Raw genomic sequence first — 21,784 nt, forward strand, 5'->3', positions numbered from 1 at the left:
AATCAGCCTCTATTCTACACTACAACTACCTAACTAAAAACACACACATGGACAAAAGCTATGTAAATCATAAATATGTGTTCACACTATGAAATAAAGTCAATAATGTGTGTTCTTATGTATGTTTGTTTCTGCTACTCATTGAATACATTTTTTCTTTCTTTTTCATAGCAAGCGATAAAACTAAACCTTCCCAGTTCATATGAATAGCAATTTAAAACTATAAATACTACAATAAATAATATAAAGGTGTAGCAATGGTTTGTTGCTTGTGTGTTTTAGTCACATCATACAAAATATCATGTCATATCTCATATATGTGTGTGTGTGTGTGTGTGTACCTGCTGGGGGTGTAGTAGCATTGAAAGGCAGGCTCTCGATGCAACCCTGTGTGTTACACCCTTTGATCCAGAAGCTGTAGTTGGTGTAAGGCTGTAGGTCAGTCACAGACAACCAGCTGCCTGCTGTTGTACTTCCATCCAACACACCATCACCATCTAAGAGACAGAGAGAGAGACGTGTAGAAGGTCTTAGGGCCAAGCACGGTGCGTACCTCTTTTGTGAGGAGGAAGACATTATTATCTTGCCCATTTGATTGTTTTCATGGCACATTTATTGATGAGGGCCATTCACTGTGACGGCTCAAAAGAAGAGATTCATTAAAGATAACTCAACAAGAGAAGGAAAGTAGAGAATGAGTGAGAGTTCAAGAGAAGGGACTACCGACTGAGACTAACTGAGAGTGATCAAAAGAGAGAGGTCTTCATATTAAGGGTATGCAAGCAAAGTCAAAGAAAAAGGATCAGAAAATTACAATATGTAAGCCTATCCAATATATTTAGATGGAAACACACACACACACACACACACACACACACACACACACACACACACACACACACAACCACACATCAGTTTTGTGTGAACTGATGAAGGCAGTGTGTATCAAAGAATCAAGGGGTTGTGGGTAACTAGAGCGAAACACCATCTCCCTCTCTTTCTTCCACACCTCTTCCATCCTTCTCTCCACTCTTTTAATCCCTCTCTTCCTCAGTGAGGAGCAGATCAAAGTCCCTGACACACACACACACACACACACACACACACACACACACACACACACACACAGAGATAGAGAGAGAGCGAGAGAGACAGAGAGAGAGACAGAGAGACTTGGTGAATATGTGCAGGTTTAAGGATGATTGTGTGTTCAGCTGTTTGCCCCTGCTCCTGTTCTCATCTTGTTCAATTTTCTTCTTCCCCTTTTCTTCCCATGTCCAGTTCTCCTCCTAGATTTTGTTATTCTCATCTGCTGTTTTGTTGTTCTTCACGTTTTATGTTGTTTTTACTAGCAAACTTTTCGAATACTTCTATAGAAATGTGAGCGTCTCATGTCTCCTTTCTCGGAATACTATTGCTTACCAATCCTCGTCTTTGTTCATCCTTCCATCTTCTTCCTTCCATCTTCCTCGATTTTGCTCTGGAATCCTATATTGTCTCCTCGCTCAAGTGGCAGACGAAATCAAACCTCGTCTTTTCTAGACCACACTAGTTTGATTAATCTGTCTTTCATGTCGCCATTTCATGCCTGATTTTCATTCTAAGTTGGCATTGTTGGTTAGGAATGTGCGAGTCAGTGTACACATTTGTGTATCTCCACCATTATGATACTGTTCTACTCGTCTTAAAAAAACCCCAGAAAAAAAAAGTATATACTTATACTTACTTAACTACCATTATAAATATATAATACAATTATGTCGTAGCATAATGATCCCTATACAGAGAAGTCCCTGTCATTGCTCTGCCACTGAGAGGCGTTACAGGATTAAAGGAAACCCTGCAGCTGGCCCCGTGGGCATCAGAGGGGGCTATGCCCAGCTGGTTATACCCACAACCTATACATTTTCAGTATATTGATCACAGTGTTTGCAAATGATAAGATTGAGTGCATGATAAAGCCAGAAGACTATGTGTCTTTTGACAGAGATCTGAATTGTGTTTGATTCCTTCATCTGCTGTGTATTAAGTTTAAAACAAACGTTGCACATTCTGATACTGGTCTTTGATGGACTAGCTTTAACTTTTCTTGATGCTTTGACAGCACTGACCTACATCAGTGAGACCTATAGAGAAGCAGCTTTTCCTGTCCACCCCTATTTTTTATGTTCAATCTTTTCCAGGACAGCCTGACCCTAGCTTACTTTGTAGCTTAGTTTTTATGCAGTTTAATGGGGAACTGAGGCTGTATTTAAGGCAAAAACTACAAAGGGGGGCATTAGCTCAGGAGGTAGAGCGGGTTGGCTGGTAACTGCAAGATTGCTGGTTCGATCCCCGGCTCCTCCTAGCTGAGTGTCTGGTGTCCCTGAGCAAGATGCCTCACCCTAATTGCTCCTGACGAGCTGGCTGGTGTTTGAATGTGTGTATGAATGGGTGAATGTCAGTCAACACTGTAAAGAGCTTTGGATAAAAGCGCTATATAAATGACCATTTATATTGACTGGTTCGAGAGCAAATGTGTGATGAATGCAGTTGAATTCAAAAAGGCAGAATCCTGTACTGTTTTATGTGTACTGCTGTGTGTGTGTGTATGTGTTCAGGTTCACTGAGAGAGAGCGGGTGTGAGAAAGAGAACGGTTGTGTGTGTTACCTTTGCTTTTGTAGTATAGTGTGTAGCTGAGGTTGCCATTCGGTCTAGGTGGGGCTGTCCAGCGGACTCTGAGTGATCGGGAACTCTGATTGGTCATTTCCAACAGTATAGGGCCTTCTGGGGCCATCTGCAATGTACGCATTTCCACCTGATTTCAAGAAAAAGAGACACACAGGCAAAACATATGGTCAAATGCACAGAAGAACAAACATGTTCTTCAGAATTTTATATTCTGGTCCACGTCCTCATCATTTCACTCTTTTAGCCCCAAATTCTTTCTTTTTCTGACTCCTTTCTTCTCATTTTCCCATGCATCATTTCATCTCCTCCTCTTCATCCTGTTCTTACCCCTCCCTTACCGCCTTCCTGTTCTCCCGTTCTGCTGGCTCAGCTGTTCTCCTGGCGTTTGACTAAATATGGCATCCGTATTGGAAAAATGCCCCAAAATATTGCCTGTCGTCCGTGACATCGTTGAGAGTGGCATTTGCTACCAAATGTCACTGTCGCCACACCGACCTCGTTATTGAGCAGAGAGAATCGATCACCTTTATGATGGTCAGTGACACAATGTGCACACACACACACACACAACATCTGAGTATGTATTATCCATGTGTTTTTGTGTTGGTTTGTTACAGCGATAAGCTGCATCATATATATATACACATACAGTGTTTTGTTTGTTCCTAGTACCGCCAGCGATAATTTATGTGGACTAAAGAAGAAGTGAGAAGTGAGCTCAGAAGATAATAGTTTCTGCAAAGATTTCAAGGACAAAGATGTTTGTTTCATTACACAGTTTATTGTATTAAAGGAGTCATCACCTGGAAATCGCAATTTCTCTTGTTAAAACATGCATATCTGTGTTTGACCTCAGTTGAAACTTGCCTGAAAGGCTGGAGTTTGAAAGTGGCGCCGTTTTTTCGCTTCTGCTCTTTTTCCGAACAGGAATAGCACACAAGGGTGTGCATTCCTAAAGCACGAGATTTTGATTCTGCGCCTTCGGTGACGTCACCGTGGCGGCTACTTGCATAAGCCCACCCCTCTTTCACCACCCAACCCCGCCCCGTCCGCTACCTGAAATCGCCGAAGCGCCGCCATTATGTTTTGGAGTCTGCATGCAGGCAAGCCCCCCCGGCTCTGTCCTTCCTGCGGTGAATCAACGCGCGCCTCATTACATATTATACAATGCACATCCGGACCAGTCAAAACCTTGCGCGTAATCTCGCGTGATAAAATCGCGGTACGAAAAAGGGTCAGAACAAGCTCAATGTTTGATTAAAATTTTAATTCTAATAAGTTTTACGAATTGATCCAAAGCGATCCAAGGGGGGCTGGATACGTATAAAACCAGGTGATGACTCCTTTAATAGATAAATGAATAAGTGGTTTTGCTAGAAAAATGTTCACTGACCATCGGTCCCTTGCCACAGCCCTGTGCTGTACAGGCCTGCAGTCGGAGGATGTGACGGCTCCATGGAGAGAGCCCCTCCACCACCAAGAGCCTCAGGGAGGAACTGGAGTTGAAAATGAGCACTCCGTCCATCCAGAGACCATAACTGGTTATAATGCCTATCAATAGAACACACCTTATTATGACATGACATGAGATACAGAATAAAAACAAAGCCAGGCCTCTAAAGACTGGTGCTTACCTGGGTGAATGGAAACGAGTTTTACTATTTATTGTCCCAAAACAAGTTTACTATACATGAGTATCTCTGCAAAGCACAGTTCACCTTATAAACATAGCCAGTGTGATGCATTAATTCCCTGCACCGAACCATCACCGTCAACACAACATAATCATAACACAATCATAACTCTGAATTCATTCATGTTTTAAAATCGATTCAGTTAAAGTGGCAGTCCGCAACATTTTCATCTATTTAATTGTCTTTTAAGTTACTATCAATCAAAGAGTGAGTTAAAACAATGGTGATTTATCATATGACCCACTAACGAAAGTGCTTGTACTTGCTGCTTTGCCCAGAAATAGGATCTACGTGTCTGTGGCGACATTCCCGCGCAGAATTTGTAATGAGTGAGGCAGCGGTTGGTCTGCCCAGGTAGAGCTACTCACGAAAGTATGCTGCGTTTCATTGTAATCGAAAATCGGTAACTTCCAACTGCTGAGTCAGGCTCCCTCTAGTCTAAAGTGTTTGACCGACGCAGCAGGTACATTTCATTACTGCTGACTCACAATGGAAGATCAACAGCCAGAGAACAAAGACAATTAAACTTCCAGTCCCAAGAAAAAGAAACAAACATTAATGGAAGTGAAGAAAGGCAAGTTATCAAGAAGCAAAGTGACCGTGAACCAGGGAAAACAACGGACCTCCTTTCAGTGTGGAGCATTTGAAGGCATCACGCAGATGAGAGATAGTCGACACTGTTCAATGAGGAAGGTCCCAGAGGCTCGCCTGCAGTTCCATCTACCGCCAAAGAGGCCGCTAGAAGCATCATATCTCAAATCTTACGGACTGCCACTTTAAGCATGATGGCGTTATCTCTTCTTCTCGTCTCATTCTCATCATTTTCAGAATTGGTTTTCTAAGACGTTCATATATTTTTTTAAACAACGACGCCATTGGTCACTCGTACATTGTAGGACTGTGTCCAGACTATGAAGGATTCCAATCATACAGTGAGCTTTTCTATGTTCGGATGTAGATTATAATGTAAATCAAAATGAAAACTAATTTATGGGGCTCCAGACCTGCCAGTCAGTGTGTTCTAGTGTGATTCAATGATGAGAACTGCACTGAAATGACAAACGTAACCACAGGCGTTATAAGGATAAAGACCCTCATAAGGACAGTAGTACTGGAACACACACACACACACACACGTGCAAATAGGTGAGCACTCATCCACAGAAACCCACGTGGACACACCCCACAGGCACAAAAAGACACACACACACTTAGATGGGAATACCATGTCCATACACACAGACCTACATGGGCACAATAATTACATTACATCCACCTAATAATAATAATAAAAAAATGAAACAGTATGGTGCTTTTCCTTAATAAAAATGCATACAGGGGGCTCAAAAGATCAGTGCTAAGAACTAAGAGTCTATTCTGCTTTAATCATGTGTGGGTTTTATTATTGCTCAATACAGATATATACACCTATCAGGGAAATGAAGACGCAAAAACCCCACGAACGCCAACTACATAAGGGAAGCTCTTAATGTGGCCAATCACATGCGTGTGAGAGTGTATATGTGTGCAGACGTCTCTGTGTGTTTGTGTGTGTGTGTGTGTGTGTGTGTGTGTGTGTGTGTGTGTGTGTGTGTGTGTGTGTGTATGAGTGAATAAGCCCATATCAGTATAGGTTGTAATAAAGACAGGTTGGGAAATGAAGCAGCGAATGCATAACAGGCTTATTTCCCCTCTTTGTCTGCGTGTTGCCCCGACCTAATCCCCGAGAGGATTATCCCCCACAAATCCCTGCAGAATTGGGGAGAAGGGGGGGAAAGAGAGACACAGAATATCTCTCCTCTGGAAGACATCACCATCACCATCATCCTCATTGTTGCTGTCCATTTATGAACAAAAAAAGAGAAGAGAAAAAAGGAGGCGCTGAGCCCTTCTTTAAGCAAAAATTAAAGCTTTTTAAGCATGAGATAATTGGGTAATCATGATTAAGTGTCTCCTTGTTACAAATTTCTGTCATCAGATGAGAACAGCTTTACGTAATTTATCCAAGCTAATATGCACACACATCACATGGTTTATGGTGCAAAATGCACTTGTGTGGCATTAAGCGTAAAGCACACATGATTCACATTGCGCATACACATTATGGAGGTACACATTCTTTAACGAGCACGGCAGTAACATTTGGTAATATGTGGAGGTGCGTTATATGTTACAGACTGAAATGGGGTGGGAAATACCTCAGATGGATTTCATCACTCAATTAATTTGGCTTTATAAGATGTGCATTTGTTAATACAATCCTTGATATAATGTATGTTTTTTTTATATGTAAAACAAATACAATATTTCCAGTAAACCATGTGGTTGTTAATGTAATTTGAAGCAACTGCAGAAGCTTGAAGATGTATCTTAAAGAGTCTGATTAAGACACAAGGATATCTGATTAATTGAGCCAAATGCTAAGTAATGGTGCTTAACTATACATTATATAATAATGTTTTTCACTGCCTTTTTAAAGTTATTTTTGGAAGTTTTTGCGCCATCATTACAGACAGTGAATGATGTCCCCAGTCGGACTAACCCCTGAGATATAACGTGCTCCATATTTTAAAGTCTCTTGAAGGTGTTTTAAAAATTTGTATTTTGTGCTTAGATTTATATTTACTTAATATCCTGTCCTGTTCTCATGTTTATCATGAAGATGCATTATTTAATACTGTTGATATGTGAATGTTAAATTGATTAGTGATATATATTCAAATACAGGAAAAAAGCAGGTGTAGATTTGAGAATTATTTAATTGTTGAAATAATACCTGTACTTCTGATAAAAATGTACGGATTGGCGATTGGCGAAAGTGCTTTATCACTGAAAAACATTAGAATATTTAGTTAATCAAATAGATAATTTAAATTCTAATTCCAAAACAGGAAACTCTTGTGTCGACAACTTTGAGTCTCTTTACTCTGAAACGTCTGCTCACAGAAAATTGTTTTGCAAACACTTTTCCAAGCCATTAGCAGGTTTTTAAATTCACCTCCAATATACATAATATACAAATATACATCTTGTCCAGCTATGTCCATGGATTTTAATTGGCTTCAAGTGAATTAAATGAAGGTAAGACGAATAGAGAACACTGAGAGAGAAAGTCCTTCACTGTGAGTCTATGTGCTTCCAGCCTGCAGTTCTCTCTTCAGTCAAAAGGGAGCACTTTTCATCCACTTAAAGGAGCTCGGAGAAGCGCTGCCCTCTCACTCCTGGTCTCTGTTAGTCTCACATCGGATGTTCTCTCCCCCGTCTTTGTCTCTTTCCCCGTTTTCTATGGGTCCTTTTGGTTTCTCTTCCTGTTTTCCTTTTCTCTAACTGTTTTATCTCTTTCTCTTGCACCCTCAATCGATTCCCCTCACTCAAAGCGAAACACGTACCGAACAAAATCACACCGGTCTTTTATCTTTGAACGTCTGGGTTATGTTAAATTCTGACACTTATATGTGTATTAAAGTCCACAGTTCGACTAATGTTATCCTCATCACCATTCTTGTCAATGTTTCTTCTCTTCCACGTGTTTTATCTCACTAATTTCGTATGGTTTTTTTTAAGATTTTTTAACATTCAATAAAAACATTTTTTTTTCATACAGATGACTGAAGGTTTGTGTAATTAGTAACATTTTGATATTAACAACATTTTAAATGTTGCTGTTGATAAATGTTTATGTACATTTGAACATTTTTACCTATTTAATTCAGACTCGGTGTGTTCTCTCACCATTTGGAGTATCCGGAGGCGTCCAGCTGATGTTGAGAGCATGTGGGGACAGAGGTGTGACCAGCGGTGCAGGAACATTCTCTGGGGTGCTCTCCTCAGTCTGAGCCTGGCTGGGGGGGCTCAAGGTACACCCACCTCCTGTACAGGCCTGACATGAACACACACACACACACACACACACACACACACACACACACCAAAGCATTAATACGCTTCTGAATGTAACGAATCACAATGATGAGAGAGTAAGGGACTCACAGCGAGTGTGATGGTGTAAGTCGTTCCAGGGGTTAGGTCGCGGAGTGTGCAGTCTTCAAATAGTTCCGAGCTGTTATAGGCCAGCACAGGCACCGCACCGTCATGTGACAGGAAGATGGAATAGAACTCCAAAGCGCCATTGACCTGAGAGGGACGTGACCACCTGGAGCAGGAGAGGAGTCAGATGAAATGGAAACAACAAAATACTTTTTCTTACTTTTTTTTTACTTTTCTACTTCAATTCAGAATTTGAATATTCCATTTTCCAATTGTGTGAGAAACCTTTTCTGTATTTCAGAAAGAAGAATGTCACTTTTTATTCCACTATATTTATCATATAGGCGTAGTGTCACGTATTTACAGATTAAAAATAAGGATGGAGTAATTTAATCTATGTAATGGCAAAATACCTCTGAAAAGGTTTAAACATTATTTAAAAAGACCTGTCATTATTTGTTGAAAGAATAAAAGCTGTTGTTATATATATATATATATATATATATATATATATATATATATATATATATATATATATATATATATATATATATATATATATATATGTATGTGAAGGCGTTGCCATGTTGAACACAACTAAGACACACACACACCCACACACACACACACACACACACACACACACACACAAACACACACACACACACACTGATCATTGTGATAGATGCTCCAAAAAAATGGAAACAAAATTCAAAGGGCTGTGGTTTCATTGTCACAACACACGGGTGTATTCTGTACACAGTTTCCTTGTCAGATAGAGGTGTCTCCTTTTCTAAATTTAGAACAAGAAGGTCATCCCCAACAGGGAGAGAGAGAGGAGAGGACAAGAGACAGTATATATAAAAATAGAAATTTTGTCGACTATCCATTACAAAATGTGAAAGAGAGGGCAATATGGACCTGCTATACATACTAAACTGTCTGCTTCATTAATACTAAACTATGATTTTTAATTTTTTCTGATAAGGGATTTTAGGAGCCGCTGAATGTGTTCTGATGATGAACATTTATCTACTTTCCACTTTCATGTTGATGATGTTGGATATATATTCAAGCTATAATACAACAATTTATTTTGTGCTATTATAAGAAAAATTAGAACAATTTGCAAGCAAGGTTGTTTATTTAATTCCATCCTCACTGTGTAAAACAAAGTGCTGCAGAAATACTGTTTTGAAACAATTAAAGTACGTCAATCAATGGATTAACATGTTGCATGGGTTTTGTAAATGATATATCTTGATGCACATTTCACATCATACAACAACTAAAGCACCTGCAGATTTTGAGAATAGCACAACAAGCAAATAATTCCTTAATAAAAGGAGCATTAAAACATATTTTTTATAAATGGTAATGCAATTCTTACAAATCCCTGAGCGTAAACCATCGCTCCCGGTATCGTAGCAGAGGGAAGCCTCTTTAAAAAGTGATGGATTCCTTTCTGGGTTCTTCCCACTAAAAGCCAGTTTTTGAATGACTGATGAGGGTGTGTTACCACACAATTAGCCACTGTGGCAAATCTATTACATTTATTATAAGATTTAGATGCTGTTGATTGGCAGTGTGATGTATGTCCACTTTTGAAAAACTAAATCAAAGGGGAGTTGTAATCATTTGTATCATAATTCACTGCGGTAATGGTTTTAGAAAAATCCTTGGTTTTAAAAGCGTGTTGTGAAATGAGTGAAAAACAGACGGGTGCTTTCTCAGCATGTCAAATTGATTACCATGTTCTGAGATGCAATAGGTTGAAATTCTGCATCACAATCTATGAACAGACAACCAGTCTCCTGCACATTCAGGTGGTGTTAAATTATTACTGAAAACACATGTAAAAAACACATGGGAAAAAACTGTATGCATAAGGAAATACTAGAATTAAACAAATAGGATTGTTTTTGTTTGGTTAATTTAACTCTTTTTTCAACATGTCAAGTGTCTCATCAGTTTTTCCACATAGCCTACAGTGTGTGCATGTTTGTTTCTGCTTTGGTGTGTATGAATATGTTTGTGTCAGGCAGGTGAGGTCAGGGAATAAATCTGCTGATATTGTTTTGTTCGCATCCCGCAGCCTACCTCAACCTTTCGCACAGTCTCTCACCCTCACGCACACTAACACACGTTTTACATATTACCCACATTTCCCTCCGTTCTTTTCATTAAAACTCACGATTTACTGTCCACTCTCTCTTTTTTCAATTTTTTTCCACAGTTGTGCTCTCTCTCTCTCTCTCTCTCTCTCTCTCTCTCTCTCTCTCTCTCTCTCTCTCTCTCTCTCTCTCAGCTTTTCTCACAGACACAATAGAGAGGTATTGACCAAGTATGATCTCTCAACCTCTTCCTATTACCAATGTGCTAACAAGGTAATACGTGGCCTTCCCACACCTGGTGAATATATAACATTTGAAAGGCTAAGACTATGAAATATATCCCTGCTCAGCAGACAGCAGTGCTCTCATGGATGATGTATTACACCTAGTCATTTGTTTATAGACAACAGATGTTTTACTTTGTTTACTTTGTATCATCCATGATGATTTTAAATGCTGTGCATGTATACATTATTATTATTAAAAACACAACACAATAAAAACATAACTTAAACATTACTTCCACATTTAGATTTTTCTTTTAGCATTGTTTTTGCTTAAAGGTATATTTTTGAATTCAATATAGGGTACAAGGTAAATAAGAATATTTGCAGGTTTTGTGGATCAGACATTTTTCTTCTCTTCAAATGATTCTAAACAATTTGAAGAGAAGAAAAAGTACTCATGAATTAGGCCAAACTGCTGTATCAGTAAATCCAGGCAGTTATGTTCGTGTACAGTTTGTGTAGATGACCACTGCTTAACCAAGACAATCATTATCAAGATCACCACAGATCTTAAAAGCATGCCCTCAGACACTGTGTGCCTCCATATTAATCCTCTCACTCATCCCCTGTCCATTGTATAAATATGTGTGCATATGGCTGCTTGTGTGTGTGTGTGTGCATGCAGGGCTCTGTGCCCTCCTGCGTGGAGTCCCACTGTAAGTGACAGTCAGGACACTAAGGGCGCACTCACACCAGGGCCATTCGATAGGTACCGTGCCTCGGCATGATTGAACCCCCACAGGGGGTCCCCAGCCGGTTTGCACTCACCCTGCTCCAGCCCAAACAGGCCTAGGCCTGATTGCCTCTTGTACATACGTCATCTCGTCGTAATACGACACTCGCATGGCTTGATGTTGTTTTCAAGAAGCGCCGTCTCAAGTCATCGCAATAGCACAGAACAACACAGAGAATATGACTTTACTGACAAGTATGTCTGCAAATATTTCTAGTAAACACTCGGCCTAAATCAGTGAAAGTGAGCGTGAGCGACTGCGAATTAGCGCCTGCGATTTTGGGCAGAGACACACAGCAGCATTTTTATTATAAAAGTAATGGTCCGGTTCCGCTCACACCACGAGTCTGAGGCCCCAAGCCCAAGACAGTATCCCGCTGTGTCCTACAGAGTCATCAACAGTATTTTCAGTCATAAATCGTCTCAATAGCGGGGGGAGATCCGAGTTGAAGACAGCGATAATGAGTGGAATGGCCTAAAAAGCCTACGTCATGTCAACATTGCGTACCCGTGCATGTGCTCGTGCATGAACCATACTGTACTTAAATCCACCTCTTCCAAGCCTGCCGGGGCCAAGGAAGCAAACCGTTCTTAAGTACGGAACGGAGCGCTCACAGTGGCCAAACAATCCAGACTTTAGGCTCAATCGTGCCTGGGCGCGGTACGGGTGCACTAATGGCTTTCACGCAGATTGACTCTTACGTACACACACAGAAACCAGGAGCATTTGCACATGAGCATGATGGAAAAAAGTGCAAGGATCTATCTTCCTCTGTCTCCTCCCACTCGAGGTGAATGGTCAGGTGCAATAGAATATTCCGCATGGTAAACAACTGCAGAAGGTCACTAGCTCTATCTCACCCCGTCTCTCTCTCTCTCTCTCTCTCTCTTCGTATTTTACACAGAAACAACACGTGGAATGAAAAATGAAAGCTATAATATTCATTCATTACTTTCATTCGTACCCCGTCCTTTTCAGCCACGCTGGTACAATCAGTCTCTCATTTGACTGTTTTGTGCAGTATACACACACCCACACTGTATTTCAGTCAGGTTGATACACCTGACACACACACACACACGCACGCACACACACACACACACACACACACACACACACACACGCACACACACACACACACACACACACACACATACACACACGCAATCAAATGGCTTTAGTGAACTGTCTTTACATACACAGTGTACAAAACATCTGATGTGTCATTCAGTTTTGTAAGCTCTGCTATGTGTGTGTGTGCCCGCGTGTGTGTGTGTGTGTGTGTGTGTGTGTGTGTGTGTGTGTGTGGATCTGACATATCTAACAGGTCTTTGAGATGACTGTATGTCTATTTACATAAAAAATTCACCTATTCTATTCCTATTTTTCTTATTTCCTTCTATAATGACTATTTCAACAGAAACAAAAAGAGTAATACAGTCATCAAATTGATGAATTATATTTGAAATAGTTTTGGCCCAAAAAGAAGAAGAATTCAACGATTAAAACTTATGTTCAGTTGATGAGTGTGCACTTACTCAACCAGAATGGTCCGTGAGTCAAGCAGGGTAAGAGTCGGTGCATGTAGCAGCCCTGGAGGAAGCTGTGAGGTCAGCATAGTAACTTGTGAACTGTTGGTGCAGCCCACTGAAGTGCATGCACTCAGTACCAAGACATGGGTGGAATAGACATCAAGACCTGGACCACACGCACACATACACCAAGACACAGAAAGGCATTCAAAATAGGCACAAAAACAATGATGGCTCAGTACAGTCAACACCTGAAAAACATGGAATTAGTTTCATTGGGAGGAGATTTAATCCATGTTTGAACCCCTGAGTCTTTTTTCACAGAGTCATTCCTCAGTGTACCTCCCTGTGGCCCTGTTTATTAACAGTCATTTCCATTTAAGTGTCCATCTCTGCCTCAAATCTGTTCTCCATCCGTCTCACTCTCTGTAACACGATCTATTATTGTACATACTGTTTAATTACCATGTCCATAATCCTTCCAATCACTGTGGACATCAGACACTCGGCATTATTAACCCAGCGTGGATGATATGTGCTCTCATGCCTTCATTAACTAATGTGTGTGTGTGTAAAATCAAAATGATTGATAAATTCTGCTTATATAAACTACGATATAGGGTGACTCTCTTGTGTGTGTGTGAGTCTGTGTACATTCCTGCTTACTGTATGACTGCATCTGTTCCATTCAGAGTGCGTCTTGCATGTGTGTAGTGATCTTTGTTTCTCTGCTGCGTAATTTCCACACGCGTGTGTGTTTGTGCGTGTTTAGTGCTCTTTTTCAAAGTGCTTTTCCCTTGGTAAGATGCTCATTTCTCTTTCAAATGCTAATCCCCCACTCCATTTTGCTTTTCTTCACTCTTCCCATCCTCTTTACACCGAGGCCCCATCCCTCCGCAGTCCCATCTATGCTGCGACATGCGCACACACACACACACACACACACACACACACACACACACACTCACACACACACACACACACGCACGCACGCACGCACGCACGCACGCACGCACGCACGCACGCACGCACACATTCTCTTCACCCGTGATGTTGTGTTGTCGGTCTTTCCGTTTGTAGACCATTTGGTTGTTGTGATAGAGGAGGTATTCTGTAATAACTCCATTGGGCCTGTCATTGGAACAAAAACATTAAACGAGGGTAATATTAGTAGTATTTTGATGTTAAATTAATGTTCAATTACAATTTCTTTTTATCAAGGTGAAAAAAATCTGTACATAAAATAGGTGTCTTAATTTTCCCTTAAAGTAGTAGGTCAGCAATATATATTAACATGTTAGTAAATGCTTTATGACAGAATATCAGGTGTGTCCCTATTAGCTTACTTGTAGAAACTTACACATGACAACATAACATTGACCAATAAAATAAGTGGTTTGCATGTGAGAAGGGTAGAAGAGGCTGTGTGCTGTGTACTACCGTGCGGGGGGTTCCCAGGTAATATAGAGGGCTGAGGGGGATGAGACTGCCACTGGAGGAGAGACTCCATCTGGGGCTGAAATTGTAGGAAAATCTAAATATTTGTTTATAAGTTAACAGGATGTGACCACAAATATACTGGTTGGTATAAGCAAGTGGAAGAAAATGATAATGTTATCCTTATTTTGGACACATTTTTAACGATTCAATGTTGAATATACACTATTATGTATATATCGAAGCAGGGAAAATAGCCATATGGCATTTTGTTTTTGTTGTCTCTTTCCCCTCTCTCACCCCTCTACCTGTCTTCTTCTCTAAGATTAAAGCACCTAAGAGGAATGAGTCTTTAGGGAGAAGGGGGCAGAGGAGCTGGTGCTTGTTCTCCTAAAATGTTTCTTTTTCACCCAACATGTTGAATTTTTTTTTATTTTTAGGGCTGTCAATCTATAAAAATGTTTAATCAGAATTAATCACCATTTGTAAATATATATAAAAAATTCCCATTTTCTCTTTATATTGTTGTGGGAACAGAAAGATAAATGACAGAAGGCATATACACACTATATTGCCAAAAGTATTCGCCTCACCTGCCTTGACTCGCATATGAATTTAAGTGACATCCGATTCTTAATCCATAGGGTTTAATATGACGTCGGTCCACCTTTTTGCAGCTATAACAGCTTAAATTCTTCTGGGAAGGCTTTCCACAAGGTTTAAGAGTGTGTTTATGGGAATTTTTTACCATTCTTCCAGAAGTGTATTTGTGAGGTCACACACTGATGTTGGACGGGAAGGCCTGGCTCTAAGTCTCCACTCTAATTCATCCCAAAGGTGTTCTAACGGGTTGAGGTCAGGACTCTGTGCAGGCCAGTCAAGTTCATCCTCATCATCGTCTCCACTGCTCTAGTGTCCTGTGGCGGCTTGCATTACACCACTGCATCCAACGCTTTGCATTGCACTTGCTGATGTATGGCTTGGATGCAGATGCTCAGCCATGGAAACCCATTCCATGAAGCTCTCTACACTGTTCTTGAGCTAATCTGAAAGACACATGAAGTTTGGAGGTCCGTAGCGATTGATTCTGCAGAAAGTTGGCGACCTCTGCACACTATGTGCCTCAGCATCCGCTGACCCCGCTCTGTTATTTTATGTGGCCTTCCACTTCTTGGCTTAGTTGCTGTCATTCCCAATCGCTTCCACTTTGTTATAATCCCACTGACAGTTGACTGTAGAATATTTAAGAAATTTCATGACTGGACTTGTTGCACAGGTGGCATCCTATCACAGTACCACGCTGGAATTCACTGAGCTCCTGAGAGGGACCCATTCTTTCACAAAATGTTTGTAGAAACAGTCTGCATGCCTAGGTGCTTGCTTTTATACACCTGTGGCCATGGAAGTGATTGGAACAGCTGATTTCAATTATTTGGATGGGTGAGTGAATACTTTTGGCAATATCGTGTATATATATATTACTTAAAAACTGCTTCCAAGTTTTTGGATGTCGGCTAGCAAAAGCAAAATTATCTGAAACTGACGTTTCTACCTACCAGAATGTGAAGCCTCTTCAAATAGAGATGCACCAATACCACTTTACACTGAATACAAATATTTAAATTTCAATACTTGCCGATACAGAGTACTGATACTATTTCAGGTTAACATTCTACAAAAACAAGATTTTGAAATACATAATCATTTCACATGATGCCAGTCATTGAAACCGCTTCGGGTGACTGACGAAAACTTTGTTGCTTGATCCAGTGAAGTGAATAAAAATGTGTCTACATGAGGTTCCCGGAGTTTGAAAATTAGACTTTGGCGAAACAGAGTTATAAATATGTTCTTTCTCCAGTCTTCTAAACACGGTTCAGTGTCTTAACTCTATGCTCAGTGAGAATCAATACAGTAATCTGTTTTTTTCTCCCTTTTGCTGCAGATTGATTTTTGCCGTCTCTGCACTGACCCCTGCCGTCACATTATCTCCCCAACAAGGCCAGTTAGTCCAACACAGATTAATGTAGTGACTAACATATGAAGAAAAATCCCTCTTTTCCTCTTACCTCTTCTTTTTTCTTTATACACATTATCTTCTCTCCATGACCTCCATGATAAGAACTCTGTACAATCTGCCTTTCACTCAGTTGCAAAGTGTTTCATTCTCTTATCATTTTGTGTCTTGCCCTATCCAGCTATCTTACTTTTTCTCCTTCTTTCACTGCACCTGTTTATTCCATCCTTACTTGTCCCTATGTCTTTTCCAGCCTTCATTCATCCCCCTTCTTAAGAGCTAAAATGACTGAGGAGATCAGATGACTGTGTTAATGTATCTAGAAGTTTGTCTGTGTGATGCAGAAACACTCATTAATGCTACTGGTAAGGGACAGAAACGTGTGTGTGTGTATTGTGCTTTACGGCCTTACCTTCCTCTGGGGTTGTGAGGCTTGATCTCAAATCATCATCACCACCATTGTGATTATGAAGACTCTCGGTGCAGCCCACAGGACTACAGGCACTCACAGTGATAATGTATCGAGTGGATGGAGTGAGGCCTGGCAGCACATCTGGAGAAGAGGAGAGCAGGAACATGACGGCGGCAAAGAACAAAGGAAGAGGGAATTTTGTTCAACAAATCTTTCCTCATATGAGCTGAACTGAAGAGTGAATTTTGTATGTACATCAGGGCAAGTGAAAACTGTTTTAAGATAGATGTGAAACTAAATGCCTTTTGTTGTCTCCTTTTAGTCTGTGTTGGAAGCTGCTATTACTAAAGTATGTATCAATCTTCTTCAATAGTGCAATTTAAATGCTCTACTTGTTTCCCTGTTCCACTGTTGCTAAGCAAACTTGCCGGGCTTGGCACACAAGGAGAGTCTATTCTAATTGTAAGGCTTCAGTTGTCGCACTCTGATGTTTTTTGTCCTAGCCGTCTGCCCTCTCCACTCCTTTCCGTATTTCTTAAATCACTTTTTTATATCCCCTCCCTTCCTTTCTCTCTTCTTCAACTCCCTCCATTCCTCCTTACCCTCTGTGTCCAGTCACCCTGCACTCGTCCCTCTTCTTTCTCTCTCTGTTACCCATGTCTTTTAATTCAATTAGGGGGCAGGCCCCCACTCCGATGCCATTACACCCTCATTTGCTTTCTGTGTTTTTTAGCCATTGGTGTAATTCTGCAGTCAGGTGTCGAGGCCATCATAAATTAACAAGAAGCCTTATCACGGTGGACTTAATGTCTGGCAAAGGGAGAGGGAGGGAATGGGGCACACGGAGAGAGACACTGAGAAAGACGGCGACAGAGAGCTCATCTTCATATTTGCCTGGAGACATGGCAGAGTGGATGAGAAGCGGGACGAATAGCAGGAGCAGACGCAGACATCATCATCATCATAAAAGATGAAGTGAGGAAAGATCGAAAAGTGAGCAACAGAGAGGGAGAGAGAGAGAAAAAAGGAGCAATGCCAGGGTATGACATCATCAGGGTAGTCCTGAGCGTCTTGATCCAAATGGAGACAGTCTCCTCGAGCTGGGGACTTGCCAAGGAGACATTAACAGGGTTGCCTGGGACAGTGTGTGTTTGTATGAAAAAAGAGTATGAAAGAGTGTGTGTGTGTGTGTGTGTGTGTGTGTGTGTGTGTGTGTGTGTATGTGTGTGTGTGTGTGTGTGTGTGTGTGTGTGAATATGTTTGCACTTAGGGACAAAACACCCTCACAGGTCTCACTAAAAAGGTGGCAGAAAACAACTAAAGTTACATTTATCAGGACTCATCCATGTTTCACATGATGCTGCTACTTGTGGTATTTGTCCGTGATGTTTTCCTTGCTCTTACTGAGCAAAATCTACTTATTTCTGTTTTTCATAAAAGTGTATGTTCAGTATCTCAACTGAATGTATATATGTAATATATGTACTGTCTTTTAGACTGTTTAAAGGTTGCTATGTGTTTTACCTGTGAAATTTCCATTAGCCAGGAACACAGCTGTGACAGGTGGTACTTCTGGCTGATCTGTATTGTAGGCCTTCAACTCATATCTGTCAATCAACCCTCTGATGTCCTTAGTGGGTGGCACCCAGCTCACCTTGGCACTGAAGCCATTCAAGCTCTGTACTGTGGTAGGAGGTGGTATGGACCTAGGGACTACAGAGAGAGAGCGAGAGAGAGAGTGTGTGAGAGAGAGAAAGGGAGAGGGAGAGAAGGAGAGAGAGAAGGGGGAGAAAACTTAGTCAAGATGAGGAGACTGGAGCTAAGACAACAAATCAAAACAAGAAAAGAGATAGATAACAGTAAGCAGCAGAATCAAATCAATCAATCAACCACATACTAGAATTGAACAAAGCAATACATAATGAAGCAAGAAAGAGGATCAAAGACAAAAAGAGCAAAGAAAGAAATTAACTTGGGCAGAACAATGAAAAAAAGAATAAAAGCAAAAAGAGAAAAGAGAAAAAGCAAAACAACAGGTCGAGAGCACATGAGGTTAAAGAAAAAGCATCCCCCACCTCTGTGTTTTAATAGGCCCAGTAAATCATACCTCGCCATTAGCATAAATAGTATTTATGAGAGTAGTAACTTTTTCAGCACTGATTTAATACAGCCAGCCATTCATTCTGGGCTATATTTCACAGCAATCAGCCTCCCTCCTTCTCTGTAGCACTCCCCGTCTTTCTCTCTCTGACACCCTCAGTAGTTCAGGATGGTCCAGCTGCTTCCCTCCCTCCCTCCCTCCCTCCCCATCTTCCTGCCCCACACCACTTTCATTTTCTGTTTCCATCCATCCTTCCATCTTCCTTTGCATCTGTCCTCGTTTCATCTTACAAATTGTTTATACATGCTTATAAATCTATGCTCTGTCTATTGTTAATTTCCTTAAACTCACTCATTCCAGTCTGGAATGTACACTATATTAATAATTCATAAAATTGTGTATCGTTGAGGAGATGCATCGTGCTCCATCACCTGTGACCTTTTTTGTTGTTTTCTTCTGTCAATCATTCACTTCCCTTTTCCTTCTAGCTTCACCTTCCTGAATCTTCCCTTTTTTCTCACCTTGCATCTCATCTCCTCCCAGGCCTTCTTTTGTCTCTTCCTAACTCCTCTCCCACCCCCAGTTCTTTTTAGCACTTCCTTCCTCATTCTCCTTCAATCCTCTCTCTGGTCATAGCATGGTATACTGAGACCTACCAGTGTATCGTTTGCTACTAACGAGCAGCTTTATATTACACAGGGGACCACACAGGCCATTCTGGGTTAACAGCCTTTTACTGGGATGCCCTTTATAGAGGCTTTATCAATCTCTCATACCATCAGGCACATGTAATATTACTGGCTTTGGATAGGTCTCACACACTGTGCACATAGTTAAGGTTTTACATCCAAAATCTCTTAAGAACAAAGAGAAATACTTTGTGACCCCCCTACTAAAAAAAAACAGCTTAGACCAGCTTAGGCTGGTTGATGGTGTTAGCTGGTTTTAGCTGGTTTAACAAGCTGGTTGATGGTTTAAGCTGGTCTTAGTGGTTTTAGCTGGTTGATGGTTTTAGATGGTCATAGCTGGTAGAATAGGGTGGTGGATGGTTATAGCTGGTTCAATAGGCTGGTTGGTGGTTTTAGCTGGTCTTAGTGGTTTTAGCTGGTTGATGGTTTTAGATGGTCTTAGCGGGTGGTGGATGGTTTTAGCTGGTTCAATAGGCTGGTTGATGGTTTTAGCTGGTCTTAGTGGTTTTAGCTAGTTGATGGTCTTAGCTGGTAGAATAGGGTGGTGGATGGTTTTAGCTGGTTCAATAGGCTGGTTGATGGTTTTAGCTGGTCATAGTGGTTTTAGCTGGTTGATGTTTTTAGATGGTCTTAGCTGGTTGATGGTGTAGAAGCTGGTTGAATAGGCTGGTTGATGGTTTTAGACGGTTTTCAATGTACACTTATGAGCAGGAAATAAATTATGTGTGCATGGTTGGGTGTGGGGGGTGAGAGTCAGTTAGTGTGTTGTGTTTAAATTGAAACGTGCAATGTGGCAAGTGGTCAGATCGGGCATGGTGAAATTATTTTAGCACTATAGGATAAGGAGAGATAAGTTTCGTTTTTACCGAAAGTAAACCTCTCATCCAGCAACTGGGCCTCGCACTGTATTCCGCCGCTCGCAGATCAGCTGTTGCCCAGTTGCTAATGCGTAGCGATACAGGGGTTCTGCGGTTGAGAAAATGTAGTGCCAAAATAAAGCGCGGTCTGACGGCGTTGTAAAGTGGTGTAAATTTTACCTATACAACCTACACTTGAGGTGACGTAAACATATTAGGTGAGCCTTGTTTAAGGTAGTCAATTTGGCTTTTTCTCTGGACCCCGTTCACTGCAGTGTCATGACTGAACGTGACCTCACTCTGAGCTGAGCGTGATCTCAGTCTGTGCCGAGTGCCATCTAAAGGGCTGATTATGCTTCCGCGTAGTGAGCAACGGCAACGCAACGGCCACGCAGTTGCTTGGAGACCGTGATGGTTCTGCGTTGGGTTTACGTGTCGAAATGCAATTCAATGCCACACCGGGAAAGGGCGCTATGTTTTTTGTAAAGAATGACCGACCGACCGAGACTCTTGACGTATATCGTCGTAGCCTCGTTATAGTGTATTTGTTTACTTTCCAGCTTTAAACATGCACATTTTTTCAGAACTTGGTGTTTTATTTCTTTGTGCAAAAGCGAGAAGGTGCAAACAATAAAACGAGGTGAAAACAATAAAAGTAGCCTTTTAAAAGTTTAAATGGCGGTGTTTATGAGTGGAAACCGGATAGCGGTCTCCAGCGGATGTAGTTAGCGGACCAATCACAGCCAAAACCGCTGCGTTGGCGTTGCGTTGGCGTTGCGTCGCCTCGACGCGCGTCGAGGATTTTTGGGAGGTACACGTCAGGCCCTTGCGTAGGACGCAAGGGGGGTCCAGCTACTAGCACCCGCGCGTAAACGAGCTGACGAACCGGGGTATGTAACATGATGAAATCCACGTAAATTAATGATTAATCCTCGGGCAGTATCTTGATACATTTCTGTTTATTAGGGGAACATCGCGTGAGTGTGCCTGAGAGAGAGAGGAGCCAGTTTCACCGTGTTAAGCCTCTGTGAAAACTCCGGTAAGAACCATGCTAAATCCAAAGGGGCTAGGCCTTGAGGTTAGCTGTTGATATTAACATGATGTGAGAAAATTCCTGTCATTGAAGTATGTTCATAAAGCCAGTCGAAGTCCCGATATGTTTCCTAATCTTTTAAACCCACCGTGGTACCTGCAGTATCATTGAGAACCTGGAAAAGTAACTTAAAAAAGATCGCTAGCTGAGCTAGTGCAA

The 21,784-nt window shown here is 41.2% G+C and overlaps 1 protein-coding gene across 1 annotated transcript in view; it reads right to left on the reverse strand.

Moving 5' to 3' along the window:
* ush2a (Usher syndrome 2A (autosomal recessive, mild)) overlaps nt 1-21,784 on the reverse strand; it is a 273,785-nt gene that overhangs the window by 119,191 nt on the left and 132,810 nt on the right. The window contains 10 exon segments of the mRNA XM_084005786.1: nt 342-497; nt 2,651-2,798; nt 4,065-4,222; nt 8,098-8,245; nt 8,356-8,518; nt 13,026-13,185; nt 14,065-14,150; nt 14,460-14,535; nt 16,886-17,026; nt 18,410-18,598. Coding sequence (XP_083861912.1) covers nt 342-497; nt 2,651-2,798; nt 4,065-4,222; nt 8,098-8,245; nt 8,356-8,518; nt 13,026-13,185; nt 14,065-14,150; nt 14,460-14,535; nt 16,886-17,026; nt 18,410-18,598 — 1,425 coding nt within the window.

Source organism: Eutrigla gurnardus, assembly GCF_963514095.1.
Source record: "Eutrigla gurnardus genome assembly, chromosome: 1".
In the NCBI taxonomy this organism is placed as follows: Eukaryota; Metazoa; Chordata; class Actinopteri; order Perciformes; family Triglidae; genus Eutrigla; species Eutrigla gurnardus.